The sequence below is a fragment of the Eleginops maclovinus genome, chromosome 3, assembly GCF_036324505.1.
Source record: "Eleginops maclovinus isolate JMC-PN-2008 ecotype Puerto Natales chromosome 3, JC_Emac_rtc_rv5, whole genome shotgun sequence".
Lineage (NCBI taxonomy): Eukaryota > Metazoa > Chordata > Actinopteri > Perciformes > Eleginopidae > Eleginops > Eleginops maclovinus.
In genome coordinates, this window is record NC_086351.1 from 22,828,489 (window position 1) to 22,850,145 (window position 21,657).

General features: G+C 41.7%; 1 protein-coding gene across 1 annotated transcript in view; it reads right to left on the reverse strand.

Moving 5' to 3' along the window:
• tgfb2 (transforming growth factor, beta 2) overlaps positions 1-21,657 on the reverse strand; it is a 42,667-nt gene that overhangs the window by 7,242 nt on the left and 13,768 nt on the right. Inside the window, exon 2 of the mRNA XM_063879702.1 lies at positions 5,072-5,235. Within this exon, the coding sequence (XP_063735772.1) occupies positions 5,072-5,235 (164 nt within the window). The remainder of the gene's footprint in view (positions 1-5,071; positions 5,236-21,657) is intronic.

A 21,657-nucleotide genomic window follows, 5' to 3' on the forward strand; every position in this document is an offset into this window, starting at 1 on the left:
TAATGAGGCAAATTAGTAAAAGGTTCGGGAGTAGGGCCAAACCTGAACCACACCTCTAATCGCCTTATAAGTTACTTATACTATAGGTTAACACATCCGTCCTTGTTTGTCTCAAATTTCAAGACCCACCCTCCCCTTCTCCATTCCATTCCTCTATTCCCTTCCTACTCCATCATTATCCACATCCCTACATCCCATCAACCATTATTCCCATATCTCTTTCTATTTCATCTGGCACCTACTTTTTGTCTCATTCCAGGTCTGGGGGCTCTTATTTAGATTGAGGAAAAACCCACATGAAATGGAACCCCCACCCTGAGTCTTCCTTTGCCTGAACTTCAGTCCGTCCTCCAGACTGACCCGAGAATCAACATTACTCATCCTTCTTTAACCCTCATCATAGATTCCTTATCTCCTGTAAATAAGTCTCCTACCCTAACCCACCCATCATATTGTTGTATAAGAACACTGTATGTGAACATAGATCGTTATAGCTGTTACGTGTTTTCTCTGGGGAAGAGAGCCTTGTCCAGTCACTTCATTTACAGGGGCCCTATTGTGCTTTGTGGGGTTTTCCCTGTCCTGTAGTGAGTTATATATGAGTTAGTGCATGTAAATGGTCTGCAAAGGCTAAAATTACACTCCCCTGCCTGAAACGCGTCCATTGGACTCCTTTGTTTAATTCCTTAAAATAATGACTATTGAACACCTACGCTTCTATTGAGCATAATCTGTCCTCGTTAATGGGTGCTATACTTTATGGCTTTGTTGCTATGAAGCACTGTGCATCTAGTTCCATCGGTGCCGTGAATTCCTGTGTCAGGGCTTGAGAGCAGAGCAGTGAGGACCCAAGTGCAGGACATGCCAACGCAATAAACATCAACCATCAAGAATCTGAGAACAACTAACAGACAGCCAGAACTTAAAGGTCCCCTATTATGCTTCTCTGGTTATAACCCGTACTTTTGTGTGTTATGTAGCTTTTTCTGCATGTAAATGGTCTGCAAAGGCACAAACCCTCAAAGTACACGCTGTAGCGAGTAGAACTCTAAAGCAGAAAAGACGTGTCTATGTTGCCCTCCCACGCCTCGTTCTAGATTTTTCTTTTTCCATTTTTTTCTTCCGGGGGCTATTGACGTCACTAAATCTGGAGACCAATCGGCAGGTCTCCAGACAGTGCACCTGCTAAGGGAGACTTACATTCACACACATCCACAGATCATTGGCCATGCTATTCAGAGCCATTTGGGGTTGTGTGTTGACCAAAGACCCATTGAAATCTTGATATTTCAATGACTTTGAATGTCATTCATTACATATATTGAAAGCACATTAGGAAGAAATCTTTTAATGGCCAGAATAAAAAGGGGGAATAAATACAGAAAGCCAACCAACAACTCACTCAAGCTCATGGGAGTCTTTGTTTTAAGACTTTCAACTACCAGCTAATTAAGACCAACTTTTGAAACCTATCCTTTGAAGTTTAGGCTACCTCATATGTGATCTGGTGTCATGGTAATACATTTTAAACTCAACTAAATTAGGAACATAGTACAGTTATGATCTGATAAAACATGTGATGCAAAATGTTCTTTAGGGTACTTTAACGCTGTGCATATAATCAAGACTAATTGGTTAAGTATGGGAAAAATTCATGGTTTGAGGGAAAATAAGCAGTTTATCTTTAAGTATATTTGATGTAACTCAAGTTACGTACATAAGTTACATACATGATTCAAGTTAACTTATATATGTTACTCTAGAGCCGTCCTGCATCGTTGTGTCCATGTTCGAAAAAAAAATCAAAACTCAACTTTTAGAACTGCTTTTGTTGTGTGTGTATCCTTTAACATGGATCTCCCGATGCCGTTTGTTGTTATTTATACTGAATCCCTGCCACAATGTTTATACAAATATGTATGGGAAAAGTGACAATTGAGGATCTAAAGCTGAAATTACATAATGCGTGATAAACCGATCCTCGTTTGGAGTTGTGTTTCTATGGAGAGAGCATTGCTAACAACTTTGTGGAGACGCTACCCTCAGAGTCGCGCACCACTTGAAATTGTCGGAGTGCGCTGGAAGTTTCAAATTATTTAAACTTTGACTTTATTTACCATTGTCCTTTCGACACGCAACCAATGAGATGACAGCAATATGAAGCAGTGCCAGCTAGCAAGGGGGGTAACCATAGAAATGAAACTTAACTAGCTGTTTTCACTGCAAGGCTCTGCGCCCAACCTAGCGGTGAGCAAGTCGCGTATCATGTGAATGCTTTAGACACAAGACACAAAAGTCTTTACAGGATTATGAGGGTTACAGTGTTACAGTCACATAGAGGGGTCAACAAGTGCTACCCTCAGAAGAGTTATAAAATCTCTTTGTTAGCCCTCAGCCTTCCACATCATAAAAACTCATTAATCTCACCTGTGATTCTTCTCTCTATATACTGTGTCCACGCTTCAGTCAGGTTTTTCCTAACCAGTCCTAACAGGAGATTTCAGTAAGAGCAGCAGGAATTGTGTTTTACACATTAAGCAGAGATGAGCCAACAGAAACACATGGTTCTGAAGGACAGCTGAATAACACACTCTGTCCAGCATCTGGTTACGCTCTCAATGCTCCTCCCAGACCTGGCCAATCAATCAGAAAGAAAAGAGCGGACTGCTAGACCTCAACCAACGCCTCAAACCATTGTCCTCTAAATATACTCTGTCTGCTTGTGTTTCTTCTATGCTAATGTGTTGTGTGTTAAGTTATGTCTGTTTGTGTGTGTCTGATGATGTTCAAACTGCAATACCAAAAATGCAAACACAGCATGTGGTAAAGCTTAGCAGACTGCATATTTGGTAACAGCATCAAGACAAGAGATTTCAGTAGTGAGGGTGTCGGATCATACTTGATTTTATCGAATTTAACTTTACAAATCTATACCCCTTGGTTACGATTTCATGATCTGTCTGTGTTTTCCTGTTTTATTTTGAAAGTGTTCACCCCCTGTATAAAGTCTGTTTTACTTCCTGCCTGTGGTTTCCCTCCTGTTTGAGTCACTGATTCTGTTCACCGGGTGCCTTTGTGGTTTGCCTTCCCTCCCCAGCTGTGTCTTGTCCTTGTGATTAGTCTTGCATGTATTTAAAGGTCCCATATTGTGGCAATTTTTACTGATCATAATTCCATTGTTGAGGTGTACTAGAATAGATTTACATTGTTCAATGTTCCAAAATCAAATTGATTTTCTCACACAGCATCTCTGTATAGTATCTCTAATCACTCTCTGTCCTAACGCCTTGTCGTAGCTCCTGCCGCCAACCCCCCCCCCCCCCCCCCCCCCCCCCACCTATGAGCCCAGTGTGCTCTGATTGGTCAGCTAGCCCACTCTGTTCTGACTGGCTATGTTTCAAGGTTTTATTGGTCATATGCACAGCATATACAATGTATATGTTGGCAATGAAAATCTTATATCCCATGCTCCTCCAACTCATACATGGAGCAAATAAGATAAATAAAATTGTGCATAAAGAGATAAGAATATTTACAATAACAACAATAAAGATTTAAGGATGTATAGACATACATAAGTGTGTGTGAGTGTGATGAATGTGTACGAGGTGCATGTTATCGGGTCTCCCTCTTTGTACCGGCCCGTCCCTTCCTCCCTCACACTTCTAAGCGCTGTGTTTGCGTGAGAAGATCTGTGTTTGGAGCAGAGTACAGCCCAGCTGTCAGCTCCTCGTCAGCATGTGAACATGTGACCTGGGGGCGTTGCAGACAGGCTGACAGACAGGCAGCCAGGGGTGACTGCAGGGCCCATCAGTAATGTCAAATCATCTGTGTTTTAGACATAATGCTCCCTGTGAACAGTGCCAGTCTGAGTGTTTATGTGTTCACCTCTCGTGTTTACTGCCATAATGCACATCACTGAGCTCTGCTGCTGTCTCTCACTACGCACACTGCTTTGCCTGTTACTGAACATTGAGTTCCTGCTATTTAATTTCTGGATTGATTTTATTGCGATACAGCTAGTTTCGAAAAGTGGTCAGTGGTCTTTTCTGATTCCTTATGAACTATAGTAAGATGATAAATACCTTAGCCACACAACTAGCTCCCCTAATGAGCCAGGCATTGAAGCAAGTTTTTCATGGCGACCAAACCGCACTTCTTGTCAATCCAATTTCCTCATTGGTCCCAAAATACTTTACCCTTTCGCTTAGATTGGGAAAGAGGCTGCTGATATATATTATGTTGCATAAATCAACTTGCCAGGGTGTAGGCCTACACTTGAATATCCCTTATTGTTTTCTATAAGTTGTAAAATGCACTTCAAACCGAATCCAATGTTATTTTATCTATGAAGAAATGGACTGGGACCTGTAGACCGAAAAAAAAGTTGCCTTCTACTTGACAACTCAATAAGCCATATCAGAAAACTGCTGTTGTAGCACCTTTTAAACACTATCGTTAGGCGGTCGAATATTATATTTTAATTTGAAGTTGTTTCAGTATAATAAGAAAAATATTTAAGGGGACATATTATGCATCGGGCGAAATTACGGCCCACCAGTGTTGTTGTATATGTAGCTATAGTTAAAATTAATATTATTTCTTGCTGTCTTCTTATTTTGACCATTTTAATACTGCAACCGGAAACTGTAGGTAGCTCTGTGTAATATATGATTGCACATCTGTTATCTAGCTCCTTCTACACTACATTCTACATCAGGGGTGTCCAAACTACAGCCCGGGGGCCAAATTGCGGCCCGTGATCCATTTTGAATGGGGCCGCAGTAAATATATTACACAGTAGTATTCATGTGTTAATAAGCCCACTTTTCAATCTTAGTGGATTCAAACAATAAAATAACTTATTTGCATAACAAGTTTGAAATATACCCTTCATATTTCCCCTTATAATAAGCAATCTGAGACTTCTGTTTACAGGAATGAGCTGCCAACTAAATAAATTAAACCCCATGGAAAGCTTCTTTTTTTTTCTACTGGAAATGTGTACTTAAATTGTAATAACTGTTCATTCTTATTTGCTGGGGATCTCTTCAGGGGGAAGTGTGTGTACCTGGTACAGTTCTATGCGCTGCTCAGACACCCGGGCAACGTGGTTTTGAAGACGGAAGATCCTGAGCTCAGCCTTCACCAGGTTGGAGGCGTTCTTTTCCATGGAGGACACATCAAACGTCAGCCGCCTGAAGTAAGGGTTGAAGTTTGGAGGAGAGATTGCATCTGTAAGAAAGGAGAGAGGGCGGCTGATTAGGGATAAGTGTGTGAACGTTAGCGAGAGAACAGACGGAATGACGTGATACCTCACCAGGGAGACATCATTCTATCTGTGGTGATCCACAATGAAATGGGGAAACTTTTTGGGATCGGAAAAACACAGAAAGATAGGGACCTCCCAGCGTGTCAGAGAACACTACTCTGCCAGTAAATACAAATGATATCTTCCTTTAAATGGTTTGTGGAGAGCTGCACTATATGTATATATATATATATATATATATATATATATATATGTATATATATATATATATATATATATATATATACATATATATATTTATGTATTTATCTATATATAAGTGTAGAGAACAGAGAACAGAATTTGGGATGCTGGGCTATTTTGCTATCTTGTATATTTGAATTAATTTGGACATATTTAGGACATAGCTTACAATCCAAATATAGATAAATTATCCTTCGAATCCTATGATAAGGAAGATCTGAGCTTCTCACTGTGGGTTGCCTGGTTTACTTTTACAATGGGGAAGAAAACTTGGAAATTTAAAATTCACGAGAGGTCCTCCCCAAGATTTATTTTGTGAAACACATGCTTGTCTTCCTACACAAACAGTCAGTATCGTTCTGTCGATAACAATTCCTTGAATATCAGACTGGGATATTTCTGTTTTGGTGAAACAGCGCCCTGACAATGAATAAGTCAAAGTTTTCGCCGAGAGTGTTGGCGGCTAGAAGCTGTCTAATGAAAAACTGGTACTGAATGTCAAGACACAAAAACATGAATGTAAATGTTGTGTTTGTCTGAGCTGTAGCTTTTTGCTGTTTTCCCTTTCCTGTAGAGTGTTATATAGGTTTTAGTCCATGTACATGGTCTGCAAAGGCTAAAATCCCTGTGTTTTCTCTCCCACACAGCCCCCCCAACACACACACACACACACACACACACACACACACACACACACACACACACACACACACACACACACACACACCACACACACACACACACACACCCACACACACACACACACACCACACACACACACACACACACACACACACACACACACACACACACACACACACACACGAAAGTCGGAAGGCTGATATCGTCAACATTTAAAGCCAGATAAAATCGAACTCTAACACCAGGCAGTAACACGTCTCTTCAGCATGCAGCAGCCATGCAAGTACAGCAGCAGAAGCAGCACAATTTCCATAACACTTGTGTGGTTTGTTTGACATAAGCTTACAAGCAACTGTGGGGGACTACGCGCAGCCGACAGCCACATGTGTTGCATGTCTACAGATAGCGGAAACACACACAGTTCGGAATACTACAATAACTGGGAGTGCTTCAGCGTCAACACATGAATTAAGACCCAGTTAAATTGAGCTTAAGTAAGCTAGAACCAGAAAACTTTTTGTAGATATGTATTATCCTTCACCCACCTGATATGAAGTGATCACTGCATAAGCGAAAGCCAACGGCCGGGGGGTCCATCTTTCAGTCTTTTTCTGAAGGCTCCTGGCTCTTTTAATCGCTCCAATCCACTTCTCCCTCCTCTCCGCGTCTTTAGGAATGCGATAATACGATACACCTTTCTTTTTCCCACGCCTATTTGTGCAACCTGGTGCACAGCAGTTATCCACCATCCTTGACAGTCTGCCAGTGCCTGTCAATTTACTGCCGCGATGACTGCCAAAATGGCTGCCCCTGTCGTATCTCGTCACGTGACCAGCATATATGACATCATCTGCAGGAGCTCTATTGGCTAGCACTCCAACACATTGTAGATGATAGGTTACATCTATAAGCAGTTGACCTATCACAACAAAGCCAGCCAGCTAACCAATCAGAGCAGACTGGGCTCTGGTTTCAGACAGAGGGTGAAAAGAGGTGCTGCAGCACAGGCAGTATGAGAAAAATAAAAAGCTTTATGAACATTAAAGCATGGAGACATGTCCCAGTAGAGACACTAAATACTAATACGAACCTGAACATGAGCTTAACAGGGCCCCTTTAGTACAATCATTTAGTAAATGTACTTAGGTACTTTCAATGACTGCTGTTTTCATGATTTCTAGTGCCTTTAAAGTCGGAAGGCCTGATATCGTCAACATTTCAAAGCCATGTAAAATGAACTCTAACACCCAGTGACAGTAACACGTCTGCCTTCAGCATGACAGCAGCCATGCACAGTAGCAGCAGCAGAAGCAGCAGCACAATCCCACTAACACCATGTGTGTGGAAGTGTTTGACATAAGCTTACACAGCACTGGGGGGGACACGCGCAGCACTGACAGCCACATGTGTTGCCATGTCTGACAGATGCAGCGGAACACACACACATGTATAGCGGAATACTGAGAACCATGTGTGCGGTGGAGAAGTGTTTGTCAGCGTCCCACAGCACGATGAATTAGGAGGCCCGGAGGTCTGAAATTGATGGCTGTAACGTAAGGCAGAAGCCCAGGATTAGCAAGACACTGCGGTGTGTTTAGAGAGAGAATACAACCACAGCAAGCAACCAGACATGCAGCAGCTGACATGCCAACACACAAACAAATACACCCACAGAGGAGAAAGATGTTTTTCCTTTTATTTCCTTCTAAATATTGTTAAATATTACTATTTTGTTGAATTCCTTTAGATGCAATGTCTCTGTATGTGACCATATATATTTAAAGAGGACATATTCTGCTAATTTCCAGGTTCATAATAGTGTGTGGGAGAGAAACTTCCTCTGTAGGGAACACAGGAATTGTAGCCTTTGCAGACCCTTAACATGCACAGAAACCTATAGAACACACTACAGGAAAGGGAAAACTCCCAACAGGCCTTTCTAACAGACATCAGCAGTTATGAAGAGGCACATCTATTTCAAACCTTTCTCTATAATACTTAAGTATTTGCACAGTCATGCAGTTCACTGAGAGTGTTTTCCCTTAGAATAGAGAAACACAACTTTATTGTTCACAGGCATGGAAACTTGTTTTTTGCCCCTCTGGCAGTTCATTAAAACATCAAAGCTATAGACCACATGAAGACAACCCTGACACTATGTGTACTCCCATGTAATAACATTTAAGAAAATATGTCGTCTCCTAAGAACCAAGCAAGCCGACTCCCTGCAGGATAATTGACTTCCTATGTACATGTGTTAGTACCCAGCTTCACTAATCTGCCAAACACAGGGTCAGAATGTTCCTCAGTGATTCAGAAAAGGGAACACTTTATATTTAAAGAATATATCAGTAAGAATTGCCAACCTAGTAAAGTAACCCTCCAAACCCTGGTTATAACATATCAAGCTTTCCGAATATGAACATGAACGTGCATATGAATGGGTTAATTGTGGATAGAATGCACATTCAGCAGAGTACTGTACTACATTACTGCATGTTAGTTGTTTGAGAACTCTGAGCAGGCTAGTGGGAATCCTTTTTATTTGCTTGATGAGAGAAAGTGACATCCTTGGTGGATTTGGAGTATCTGTGTAAATGACATAATAGCAGAAACCCACTGTGGCAGAAGAATGAAGCGTACAGAAAGACTTACTGTCTGCTTCAACTTCTGACTGTTTGTCCAGCCAACTCCCAGGATCCTCACACCCCCCTGAGAAATACCTCACCGCTGTTGTGTTTCACCGGCTGTCTCCGGAGTGTCTACACTCAGCATATTCCACCTAACATAAGGACATAAAGCTTACACCAACTTATTTCCCCAATATTTGCCAACTCCAGCAGTGGAAATCTATCTGTTCACATGGGTTTGTATGTTTTTTGTTGAGATGCTGCACCACCCTTTTTCTACCCAGGAGTTGTGAGTGTCAGGGAGATCTTCAGTACAGCAGCTTTGAGCTAAATGGTTGTCAAAATGATCAAATTTTCAGATCTTTGGCTAATTTAGGTCCATGATCCTAGATTAATGTGTGACCATGCTAACAACTGCTTATTAGCACAGCTGAGGTTGAGAGGAATGTAGTTTTGAAAGTGTTCTGTCAAATTATCAAATTATTGGACTAGTTTAAACTTGACCTGAGATGGAAATCCAACCCAAACTTGTTGAGACATTTGAGTCCTGACTCTCTAACTTTTTATGTTCCATATTTTATTCCAGGTTTAGGTGGTACTATTTTACGACAAGGATTTTACGCTACCGTCGTTATCATGATTAACACATTTTGGTTTTAGCACAAACACGATAGCGACAACCCTGATGAACTCCATTACATCGACACAATTATACTGTCTGTCGTTTGGTACAGGCTGCCACTGAATTGCCGCATCTCGCTCTCTTTGATGCTGCCCTCAACAGCTCATGTTCATCGTCTGTTTTTCCTAGAGAGGCACGTCTGCAGCACTGCTCTCAATCCTCATGTTGTTTCAATTGAAAAGTGTTGGTCTAACAGAGTCTGCTGCGGAGAGGGTTTCAAACTCTTTCTACATTTGGGTTGAAATCATGTCTACAGTCGATGGTAAGGTGTAAAAGATGACTTCGAAATATGCCAACAGTTGACTCACAACTTAAAACAAGAAGGGGATGAGCCGACTCTGTTTCCTGAGGAGGCTGAGATCCTTCAACGTGTGCGGCAAGATGTTGGAGATCTCTTACCTTTCTGTTGTTGCTAGGGCACTCTTCTTTGCTGCCGTCTGCTGGGGGGGCAGCATCAGAGCCGGTGACACCAGCAGAATCAATAAACTGATCAGGAATGCTGGCTCGGTCATCGGCATCGAACTGGACAATTTTGAGGCTGTGGTGGAGAGGAGGACTCAGAACAAACTGTTGTCCATCATGCATAACCCCACCCACCCTCTCCACCTGCAGCTGGACAGACAGCGGAGCTCCTTCTCCAACAGACTGCTCCAGCTCCGCTGTCACAAGGACAGGTACAGGAGAACATTCCTGCCCACTGCAATAACTCTGTACTATAATACCCCTCTGGCTGCAGACAACTCACTGCTCCACAGCCTCTCTGTTAACTTAACATGCACTCCTTTACACTTAACATTGTACATTTACACTATATTATTATTGCCTTTTTGTACATTTGTATATTTCATTTTCATTTTTACTTTATTTTTTAATTCTAATTATTTGTATTTGTTTTGCTTCTCTTTGTATTTCGCTGCTGCAATGCAAAAATGTCCCAGTTTGAGATAAATAAAGTACTTCTGATTCTGAAAACAACACAGCTGTTTACTTTCGAAATGAATCAAATTACATTAACTACATACATTATGATGCAGATTACTCCTCCCAAAACACATGGAATCTATTTGGAATCAAGACATGTTCTCATTGCCTGAAAAGTGAAAAGAGATTGAATAAAGTTTTAGAGTGGGGCATCCTGTTTAATTGTATAATATTGTCACTACAAAATATAATAATGTATAGTGACAAACATTTTAGGTCATATCGTGCACTGCTTGTGGAAGCACAATATGTGAGCTACTCCAGAAGTTGCAGCCCTCAACATCAGATGGATAGTGTAAATATAAAACATTTACCAGATATAAAACAGAAGCATAAATAATACTTGTGAGTTAAAACCATTAGTAAGTAATAATACAAATCAGCAGTAAATTAGGTGAGTTGGTTAACCAACACTTCCTCAAGTGATGTCAAAGTGTACTAAAAGTGTGATGCAATCCACCTTGAAGTGCTGTCAGCAGGACCTGTTGTACATTTTAGCAAATCAAGGAGAACCTGGAGATGCAGCAATGCTCTATGGGAAGCTTGTGACCTGTATGAACTCCGAAGCAATGCTCTGATCAAACAAGCACACATCAACATGTTTAATCCCCCTCCTCCATCCGGTAGCACTCAGTGGCCAACACTGAACAGTATGCAGTGTGAGCAGCTGAGGCAGATGAGCCAAGACTAACAATGCTCTTTCTTGTTTCCTTCCCATTCCTCAATGGAGAAAGTCACACTTCAAACTCCTGGAGGACCAGCTGAAGGTGAACAGTTTACACAAACTGCTGCAGAGCCTCATGAATGAGTGCGCTGTGCTTGAACACAACACTGGATGCATTGAGTAGAGGCCACGCTGACACATGCTGGGAATGGCACACACACTCAAGCACACACACATTCTGATGGACATTCACTTGTAGAGCCAAGGTCTAGGGTTGGCCTGATATTTGCTTTCTAGTACGCTCATACCAATATTTTTGATACAATTAAATTAAAGGGGCCCTATTAAGCACATTTCCAGGTTCATATTTGTATTTTGTGTCTCTACTGTGACATGTCTCCATGCTTTTATGTTCAAAAAGCTCTTTATTCTCCTCATACTGCCTGTGCTGCAGCACCTCTTTTCACCCTCTGTCTGAAACCAGAGCCCAGTCTGCTCTGATTGGTTAGCTGGCTGGCTCTGTTTGTTTGGTCCACTGCTTAGGGATGTATCGGAAATTTCCCGTTTCAATGTATTGAAACGCAAGTGTTACATAGTGGTGACATTATGTTTCGGTAGTAAAAAAATGAGCCAAATCGAGGCGTTACAAGCAGGAAGGGGGGGGGGGGGCGGATTTGTATGCATGAGAGAAACTCCCTCAGGAGGAAACTTTGGGATTTTAGCCTTTGTAGACCCTTTACATGCACAAAAACTCACTACAGGAAGTGTTAAACCCTAAAAAACAACATAGAGATTGGTTGGTATAAATTGTTTTTGGTGTACAACTCCCGGTTTCAGTTCACTCACACACCACTTCAAATAATCTGTGCAGTCTGACATGTACATATAAGTATTAAACTAAAACAATATACTGACTGTACTGCAGGTCAATATGTAACCTTTTTTTCTCAGCAAATTGCAGGTACTCAGTTTGCTTCAGGCAAACAAAGTGAGCTGTATAACTTGTCATCCAACCACGATATGCTGACTTCTTTCACACCACCTGACACATCACTGTCTGAAGCAGTATCTACTTTTCCACTTTTTTTTCCCAATGTTGAGATGGCTATCTGACTCATGGTATAAAGAGTGTACAGAGCTGAATTCAACAGTCATGTGGAAACGGCAGTTTGTTGTTTTAGTGGGGGTTGAATGCTGGAGCTACTAATGTTTCTGGGTCATGCTGTACACCCACTACTGCAACAACCAACATAAGGACAACTCTTGTGTTTACTTTGACACTACCATCATTGGCTGGAAACTTGCAGAGTGATGCTCAGAGGACCTCCTACTTTGTCAGCAAACCAAGACAAATCCTTTCTACATCAGTGAAACTGAGTTATTAAACAGTTAAAGTTCTTGGCAATCAGCATCACTTACAACCCGAGATGGTCACACATCTCCTTCCAGGGGAAAGAAGCTAAATAACTGCTTAAAGGAAACTTAAGAAGGCAAATTGCCATGGCAAGTTATGGTTATTCTTACAGAGGAGCAAGAGAAAGCATAACTTAAAACTGGCATGGGATGTGATTAGAAGAGATAGACTCGGAGGATGAAACCCTCTTTATTTGTCACATACATGCACACAGCAGAGCACACACAGTGAAATTGGTCCTCTGCATTTAACCCATCCTAGTACTAGGAGCAGTGGGCAGCTATCGTGCAGCGCCCGGGGAGCAATGGGGAGGGGGGATTGGAGGTGTCCGGTGCCTTGCTCAAGGGCACCACAGCAGGGCCTAGGAGGTGAACTGGGACCTCTCCAAGTAGCAGTCCACTTTCCATATTTCAAGTCTGTTCGGGGACTTAAGACTGCCCAGAGCATAATTTGTACCGATCTACCAAGCCTCATTGTCATCTGTGAGGTGCCTGTGAAAAGCTGAAAAGATATTAAAAGGTAGAAATGAATCATTTACAATTCCCAAATCCTCACCTTTAAATCAACATTTTTTAAAACGTGTGTTTGGTCAGATACCTTAAATAAGGTCTCTGGCTACACAAGCTGATACACAAGAGATTTTCACATTTGTTCTACAACATAAAATACGTCAGGAAATACCCCACTGGTGAATGTCAGAAGTTTTTATGTGTCACGGTTTCTAAAAGGTGTCTATGAAACTACTACCCGCCATCACTACGCACACTAACTGCCTTTAGCTTAGCAATGGGGCTGCGCAGCCATGAGACCGTGATGTGGTTTGTTTAATGCCTAACTGCTTTTTATTTTTTTTAAAAGTGGTGCTAACACTAGAAGGTCCTGTTGTAGGACTTCACAAAACATCTACGTATTATAACTGTGTGTGTCAGAGTAGTAGTGTTTAATTCACTTTTAACTGCCTTAATCCCAAAATGTGCATGTTTTGCTTACTTATTCAAGTGTGGTTTTAATGGAATTTTAGCATGGGTTTTACTTCTGATGTGTGGTTTTTAACAGAGTGATTATTGTGAATCTTGTTTGTGTTTACCTGGGATTGGCATAATTGAAAACGGCTACGTCTGACTGAACCCAACCCCCCATGGCGATAGAGAACGGTGTTTTGTTTTTAAGTGATCAGAAACAGGTGGGAGGGAGGTCGATCCAAGGGAGATGGTGCAACGCAGGAACGAGGAAAAGGAAAAGGGAGACGCAGAACGGAGAGCGGAGGAGACAGAATTGGAAAAATCGGACCGGGCAACACCTTGATTGAATGCTCCAAATGAGCTAAGTAAAGGGAAGTAACCCAACAAACCCAGCTGTTGGTCCGCGTCACTGAGGTGTGTGTGTCCGCGTCACTGAGGGCTCTTTAAACCTCCCTCCGCAGCAGCGTTGCAGTGTGAAGGAGCAGCCACGGGCGGACCGAGAAAAGCACGTCGAGGAGGACGAGGCTTGGCAGATCGTGCTGCTCGACGACGACCCCCCCCTCCCCTTTTGTGGAAATAAGTGGCACCTTACTGGAAACTGCTATTGAACGTTTTTTAAAGGCAATATTCTGCTTGGCCCTGATGAAATATTTGTATCTTAAATCATTTTAGTTATTTTAGCTTCTTTCCACAGGCTGGGAGATGCCCTAAATATTCTACACACTATACCCTAGCATAACGGCACTACAACTGCATTTCATTGCGTCATCCTGTGTTTTAAAATGACAACAAATAAACCTTCAACCCTTTAAAGCAACACAACTATTTTTTTGTCACAGAGAAGTTACCAGGTATGGTATGGGATGGCTTGAATGCAGTCTGAATTTTACTTTGTGATGATTTAAAGTTGCTTCAATTCAGACCTTCCATTTCTATACCCAAATACATTTGGGTATTCTAGTAAAAGGAGATCTGGAGGGAAATTCCAGAAGTTGGTTGAGTGTGGGCCACAAGCCAATCACTGCATGAGTGGTTGCAGGCAGCGGTATACAGTGGAGTCAGCCCACATTACCACTGATTTATCCAAAGTTGACATAAAAATGGTCCACCACAACTGGCGCCGCTTTGGTCATTTCTATGAGTGTGTGTGTGTGCGCATCGCTCCATCACATTGACGGGACTAAGACAGGAGAGGGACGAGTGATGTCATATCACACACACACACACACACACACACACACACACACACACACACACACACACACACACACACACACACACACACACACACACACACACACACACACACAGTGACATGAATGCTTTCAAAGAGTTTTTCTCCCGCTGATGTCACAAGAGAGTTGTCACACACAGCCATCACGGGGCCCCCGATTCCCGTAATCAGTCACTTCATTACTCATCACTCCCATTACCTCAAACAGCAATGGCAAAGCACTAAAACATATGATGTCGGACTAACCCAACTTACAGGAGTACAGAGATTTTATGAGAGACTGTTCCCTGTTGGTTTAATTAGCTGTTAGATAATAAGAACATGAATGGCACAACCATGAATGTTGCCCTGCTTGGTCCTTGGCTCTAGGGTAGGGTTAGGGTTCTACAGTTCAGTACTATCCACTGAAGCCTACCACTACTTCCTCCACTACTATCCAAACATTGGAGTTAATATAGTAGCTTATTCCCCAGGATAGAACATGTTTTAGATGTACAGCTATTTGGTTTGGTGGGCACCTATTGAGACATGTTGCTATAAATTCAATATGACAAAATAACCACCAGATCTTAATCCAGTTACTCAATATTGACACAATATTTTTAATAAAAACAGCAAATGTATAGCTTGTAAAAACCGAGTCGCAAATATTTGAGCAAATATGCTAAATAGGACTGACCTCAATAGACAACAATTTGAATGAAGTGAAGAAAATTTGAGGTTATGGGACAAAGGAACATTCCATTTAGTCTACACAGGTGTGCTGAAAGTTTGATTTCACAAGAACAATTGACTAGTTTATTCCAATAAATCATGCACCCTCGTTTGGTATGAATATCACTATTAATAACACTGTTAATAACATTTTAAAATACATGCTTTCTGTCAATCTCCTTGGTGTGCGTGAATAAATCACCATGTAGACTGAGTTCCACATGACACATTCCACATACATGGAATAATTTGAGCATTGGACCAACTCCTCCAGTTTGTTTGTCCGTTTAAAGTGCTATATATTTCAGAATCCTTCATGACATTGACACTACAATAATAGACAAAAATGTACACCTCATAGTGAGCCGGAAGCAAACAGAGGCCCATCTGTCAGTACCCAATCTTTTTCAAATAATAAAACCTCTAAAGTGTTCCTGACTGAAGGACCTTAGAGTTCATAAGAATCCTGTGTGAGGATTCATTAAAGGGGTGTTTCCTGCATGGGGGGGAGACGGCTGCTCTCTGCTACCCTGGCCGGCAAACTCTCTGACTGGGGGCTTTGTCAGCAGAAACCACTGGCTTCATGGTTCTCTTCCACTCTGCAATGAGTTAGTAGAACTCTGAGTGCCGGACTTCTGGCTAATCTGTCATTACGACATCTTTTCCATATGAAATGCAATGTAAGAAACAGCATTACACTGCACTGCACATACTGTAGGTAAAAGATACTGGTAAAACTGAAACCTATAATTACATTCTTAAATATTGTGTAATTGGGGTAATTATCAGCAAATAAAATTATAGTGTGTAATTATATTTATCCTTTTGAATATATTCTGGAATAACATCATAGATTGTAATTGCTCAGCATAACCAGGTTTGGAAAAAGCACAACTAGGAGATGAGGCAGGTAAATATAAAAGTACAGTTGTAATGGTGCTCAGTGACAGCCTGTCTGTAGGCATACGTATCCCGAATCAGGCAAAAGGTCAGAGGTCCAAAGAACCATCCAAAGGGTTAAACAGACACGAAAAGGAAAGCATAGAAATTAGCTGGTAACTAGAGTATACTGTAAGGCCAATGGGAAAGTGAAAAAAGGTGTGCAGGGAAGCAGGGGAGATCAGGTAATGTTGAATGGCAGAAAGCAGTGTATGTACTGCAGTGGTGGGCCGTCAGGGCCAGCAAGGCCTTCTCTGCTGGCCTAAACATCATCAGAATATAAATTAAATGTTGATATATTTTTTCCACAAATACATATTGAATTATTCCCCATAGTCTATTCTCTTCATTTTATAGCGTTTGTCTTGGCTGCGCTGCTTCCAGCCTCAGAACGAGATTTGGAGGGCTGGCCTTTATGTTAGAGCTTTTATCCAATCATATTTCAGCCATAATGTGTTGCTAGGGTCAAAGAAATCTGCCCTTAGGCCTTCAGAATCAACAGTGCGGGCGGCTGTAGCTTAAAGTGAACGCAAACAAAACTGTGGCGTTAACCAATCAGATTCCGAGGTGGCGACAACGGGCCAGCTAGCAGGCGTACGCTAACGTTAGCACGTGCACATCTTCTGATTGGATACGCACTATTGAGAGGCAGAGCTAGGCAGTAGGCAGAGCCATACAGTCTATGGGCAAAGCTAGCAAACAGAACTAGAACTTGAGCGAGCTAATTTGTGTACATTTCTACAACACAATACTCCCACAATGGCTGAAGGAGGAGAAGAGATCAATTTGGTCGCAGATATAATTACAACGCCATTTTCAAAACGAACTTTTCAAGTAAAGCTACACATCTTGAAAAGGGAACGACCAACTCCAACGCTAGCGAGCCTAGCACAGCAGGGAAACTACGAGCGGTACCCCTGGCTCACAGCCTCCGAGAGGCACTGCAAATTGTACTGCCGGGAAGGCCTGGTATTTGCAACTGATCGATTTGGTGTTTGGAGCCACACTACATTTGCAAACCTGAGTTGTCTAACCAAGGCAGCAACGAGACACCAAAGCACAGCTGGGCACTTGGAAGCACTGGTGCTTTTGAAAACCTTTGGGGACACCCGAGTGGATCTACAGCTCAACGAACAAGTGCGCAGGGAAACGGAGCTCCACAACGAAAGGGTGAACAAAAATAGGGTAATATTGAAAGACTGATTGATTGTGTCCTGTTTTTGGGTAAACAGGAACTTTCATTTAGGGGACACGATGAAAGCGCCGAGTCCAGAAACAGAGGAAACTACGTGGAGCTTCTTTCTATTCTTGCTGAGAACAACACAGATTTGCATTACCACCTGTACACAAACAACACGTTTACTGGGACGTCAGGCAAAATACAAAACGACCTGATTTATGCTATTGCTGAAGTGATGGGAGAAGAGATCAAAATGAAGATTAAAAAGCACCCTTTGTCGCTGTTATGGTGGACGAGACGTCAGATGTGGGTAATGTAGCACAGCTGGCACTTGTTCTGCGTTATGTGACAGACACAGGTGTCAAGGAGCGGTTTGTCAGATAATCTGATTAATTAAGTTAACTGTAAATGCTGATGTATTCATTATAAATGCTTCGGAAATATTAGTATAACTCTGTTGTACTTGACTATGTTAAGGTGATGCAACGCCCGGTTATACTGCGTTTCTGTCTAAATGTATAGTTTCTAGAGCCATGGCGTCATAATGATGGCATTAAGAGGTGGAATAATTCAGGTAGGACTGTGTAGGACATCACTGAAGGCCTAGGTGTGAAATGCACGGCCCGCCACTGATGTACTGTATACAGTATATCCCCTCTGCTTCCAGGCTGTATGCTAAGCTAGGCTAACCAAATATGTACATAGCACACAGACATGAGATTGAAAGTGTCTCCCTCTTGGAAAGAAAGAGAACAGTCGTATAACCCAAAATGTTGGCATCTTTTTCGATGTATCTGAAAGATGCTTTGATAAAAATACAACAGATGCATAGTATCCTTTAAAAAAGTGACGGTTGAGTACAATTTCAAAAGAGAAATATAGACAGTGTGTGATTTGAAAGTATCAGTGGCAGAATCCATGTGATTAAAGACCACTCTCTTTTCCTTTAGACCCACTCCATGTTTAATATGTGATTATTTTTTCCAGTGGTTTAGATGTAAATCTGTGCTGTGGTAGATAACTCACATTGTTCATGGTGATGACAGTTTCTATCATCTTCAAAATAAATACGAAGTTCTGCCAACTAGGAGGAAATGAGGACAACAGCTCTTGGCATACAGTGAAATAGCGGCAGACAATTGGCCCCACTTGGCATCAAATGTGTTTTCGCCTGCTGTCATTGCCAAAGGCTTTGGGCATGCATATTGTCCTATACTCTGGGTGCTTGACATTGCAAGTGTGGGGCTTGCTCAGCAAAGTGACGTCACTAGCCAATAACTTTTACCACACTTTTTTACCAAACAAATTTATCCAGCCATCTGGACTGGCTCAACTGGCCCTACTCCTTAAAGCTCATGAGTATAAGTGAGGGATGGAATCAATGGTAGATGGAAAGCTTTGCCTTCTGGCTCAGCTCACTCTTTAACCAACAAGCTCGTTACAAAACCCCCAGCATTACTGACACAGCCCCAAACAGCCTGTCCACCTTAACCTCTTCATCAGTAGTAGCATCGAGATGCTCAACTTGCTTGAGGCAGTAACTCACTCCCAACCCAAAGGCAGAAAAAGAAAAAATTGGGAAGATAACCATCACAGTCTCAGACTTCGAGGGACTGACTCTTATCCCGACCAGCTCACACTCAGCTAAAAACTATTCCAGTGTGAATTGGTAAAACCAGAGCATTTCAATTTGTCCACTAAAAAGACACATCTAAAAACATTTCCAATTGCAACATTGCTTAACATTGCTAACACTGCAGCACAGGCAGTATGAGAAAAATAAAGAGCTTTCTGAACATTAAGCATGGAGACATGTCCCAGTACAGAGGGTACATACAAATATGAAACCTAATAATATGTCCACTTAAAATAGAGCAGAAAAAGAGGGAATATTGGACTTAAATTTTTCAAATGTGACATCAACTTCTCACTAGATAAATAATCATGTTATTCCATAACTGCTTGATGTGTAAACAGGCAGTTAGCTTTGCTAAACATAACTTCAGACAGTTCTAGATAAGGTCATAACTAAAGTCACAGTATAATATATCAGGTTCTGTTACAAAATCGGCAACAGTGTGGTGTAGCAGCTTCTCCCAGCAGCCTCCTGACCTTGGCTGAGTTGTGTCAGTTGCAGGTTGCAGCTAACCAAACTCTTCAGCTTCCCACACTGAGCCAGACTCGAAGGGTTTCTGAGGAAGAGATGTAATGATCCAGCCGCGACTGGACTCAACTTTACAGGGAACTTTACGCACTGTCAGGGAGTTGGAGGTTGCAACATGAAAGAGTCGTTATAGTGTTGGCCGGGGCCGAGCAGGACACCTGCAGTGGGAGACATTTGACCCTGAAGACAGGAACAAACAAAAATCTGTTTGATTTGGAGCCGGTTTGTAAGGATTTAGTCAGCCTCAATACTCCACTCTTTTCTTTAAACCTAATTCTAGGCCATGAAAGGGTGTTCCAAGTGTACTTTCCAAACCTTGGTTCTCTATTCATGTCACGACCAGGTGGCAGCCACATTATTCAGCTCTATCCGTGAGCCGAACAATAACAGATTTAAAATGTGGGAATACATAAATGAAAACATTTGCTGTGAAATAATTACGCTGTGATCCCAAGCTGTTAGGAATTCAGCTGTGACTGCATTTGCAGATGTACTGGCATGAAGGAATGGACATGTGCACATGTGTCTCCTCAGCACTGGTGGCGGGTTCTGGCTCCGACATCATCATTACCATCTCTTTCTACTCGCACACATATGGTGATATTATGAGGTGTTTTGTGTAATATGTTAAACTGTTCGGAAACCATAAGTACCTTTACTGAAAAGCATGTAGATTTAATGTTACATCATTAAGCTGTACAGGGATCCTATGTTCTTATTTCCCAGTGCAGGCATGGTGCGTTGACTTTTTCTGTTTTTGCAAGTTCCCCAGAACTCAGATTTATTACCGGATGCGACTGTTTACTACCTCAGAATCACTTTTACCGTTTGAGAATGGAAACACAGGCTGCATATTAGTCTGCAGGGCTGAAATGCCGGGACCTTCTTGAGGGAAAACTATTTGACCTACTTTAGAGTATTTCTCACTTCTGTAAGTCGTGCGAAGGGGAAGAGTAGTAGAGAGGATGAGGAGTATTAGAGTGATAAAATACTTGAATTACATAGAAATTAAAAAAGACATATAGAGAACATAGAACTACAGTAAAACGGTACAAGTCACGTCATGAAATGTGAAGCAGTTATACGATTCAATTGTAAAAAAAGGAAAATACATAGTGTTATTGGTTGAGCATGGTAATCTATTCCACAGAGTTGCTTACAGTATAAAACACTCAGCGCTTATAAATGCTAGGTATGGAGGTGGTTATCCATGTGGATTTTTTTTAGGTAAGTAGTCAGACCTTTATGAATGAGGATGAAATCAGTGTTATGTGTATGAAACATTTTGGTTCTTTAAAAAATTCCAACAACATCATTTTGTGTGTGTGTGTGTGTGTGTGTGTGTGTGTGTGTGTGTGTGTGTGTGTGTGTGTGTGTGTGTGTGTGTGTGTGTGTGTGTGTGTGTGTGTGTGTACTCTCTCTGAAACATGAGCAGAGAATATAAATATTCCTGTCAGCGCCTCTGCAGACTGAATATAGAGGAAACACAGTTCAATAATTTGATTACAAGCTGTCTTTGAGAGGACTACACACACACACACACACACACACACACACACACACACACACACACACACACACACACACACACACACACTTGTGATCTTGCACACTATGTAGAAGCAAACAGACTAACACATTAGGCACAATGAACCTTAAGGTGACAGGATACTTTAACTTGCTCTCATTCTCCCAATTTAGGCAAATTTCTCACTGCACGTTCACAAAATCAACATTAAGGAGATGAGCGCTATGAGCTATAAGCAGGTGCTTAAGAAGTATGGCTCAGCTAAAGCTCTTAATGTCTTTCATTTTTGTAAAGATCTTTGAATTGCCTTGTGCTGAAAGGTGCAGTATAAATAAACTTGCCTTGCCTTGCCTCATCTAAATGTCTTAATTGTAAAGCTGGTTAAGTAGATCCTAGGTGAGCTGTTCT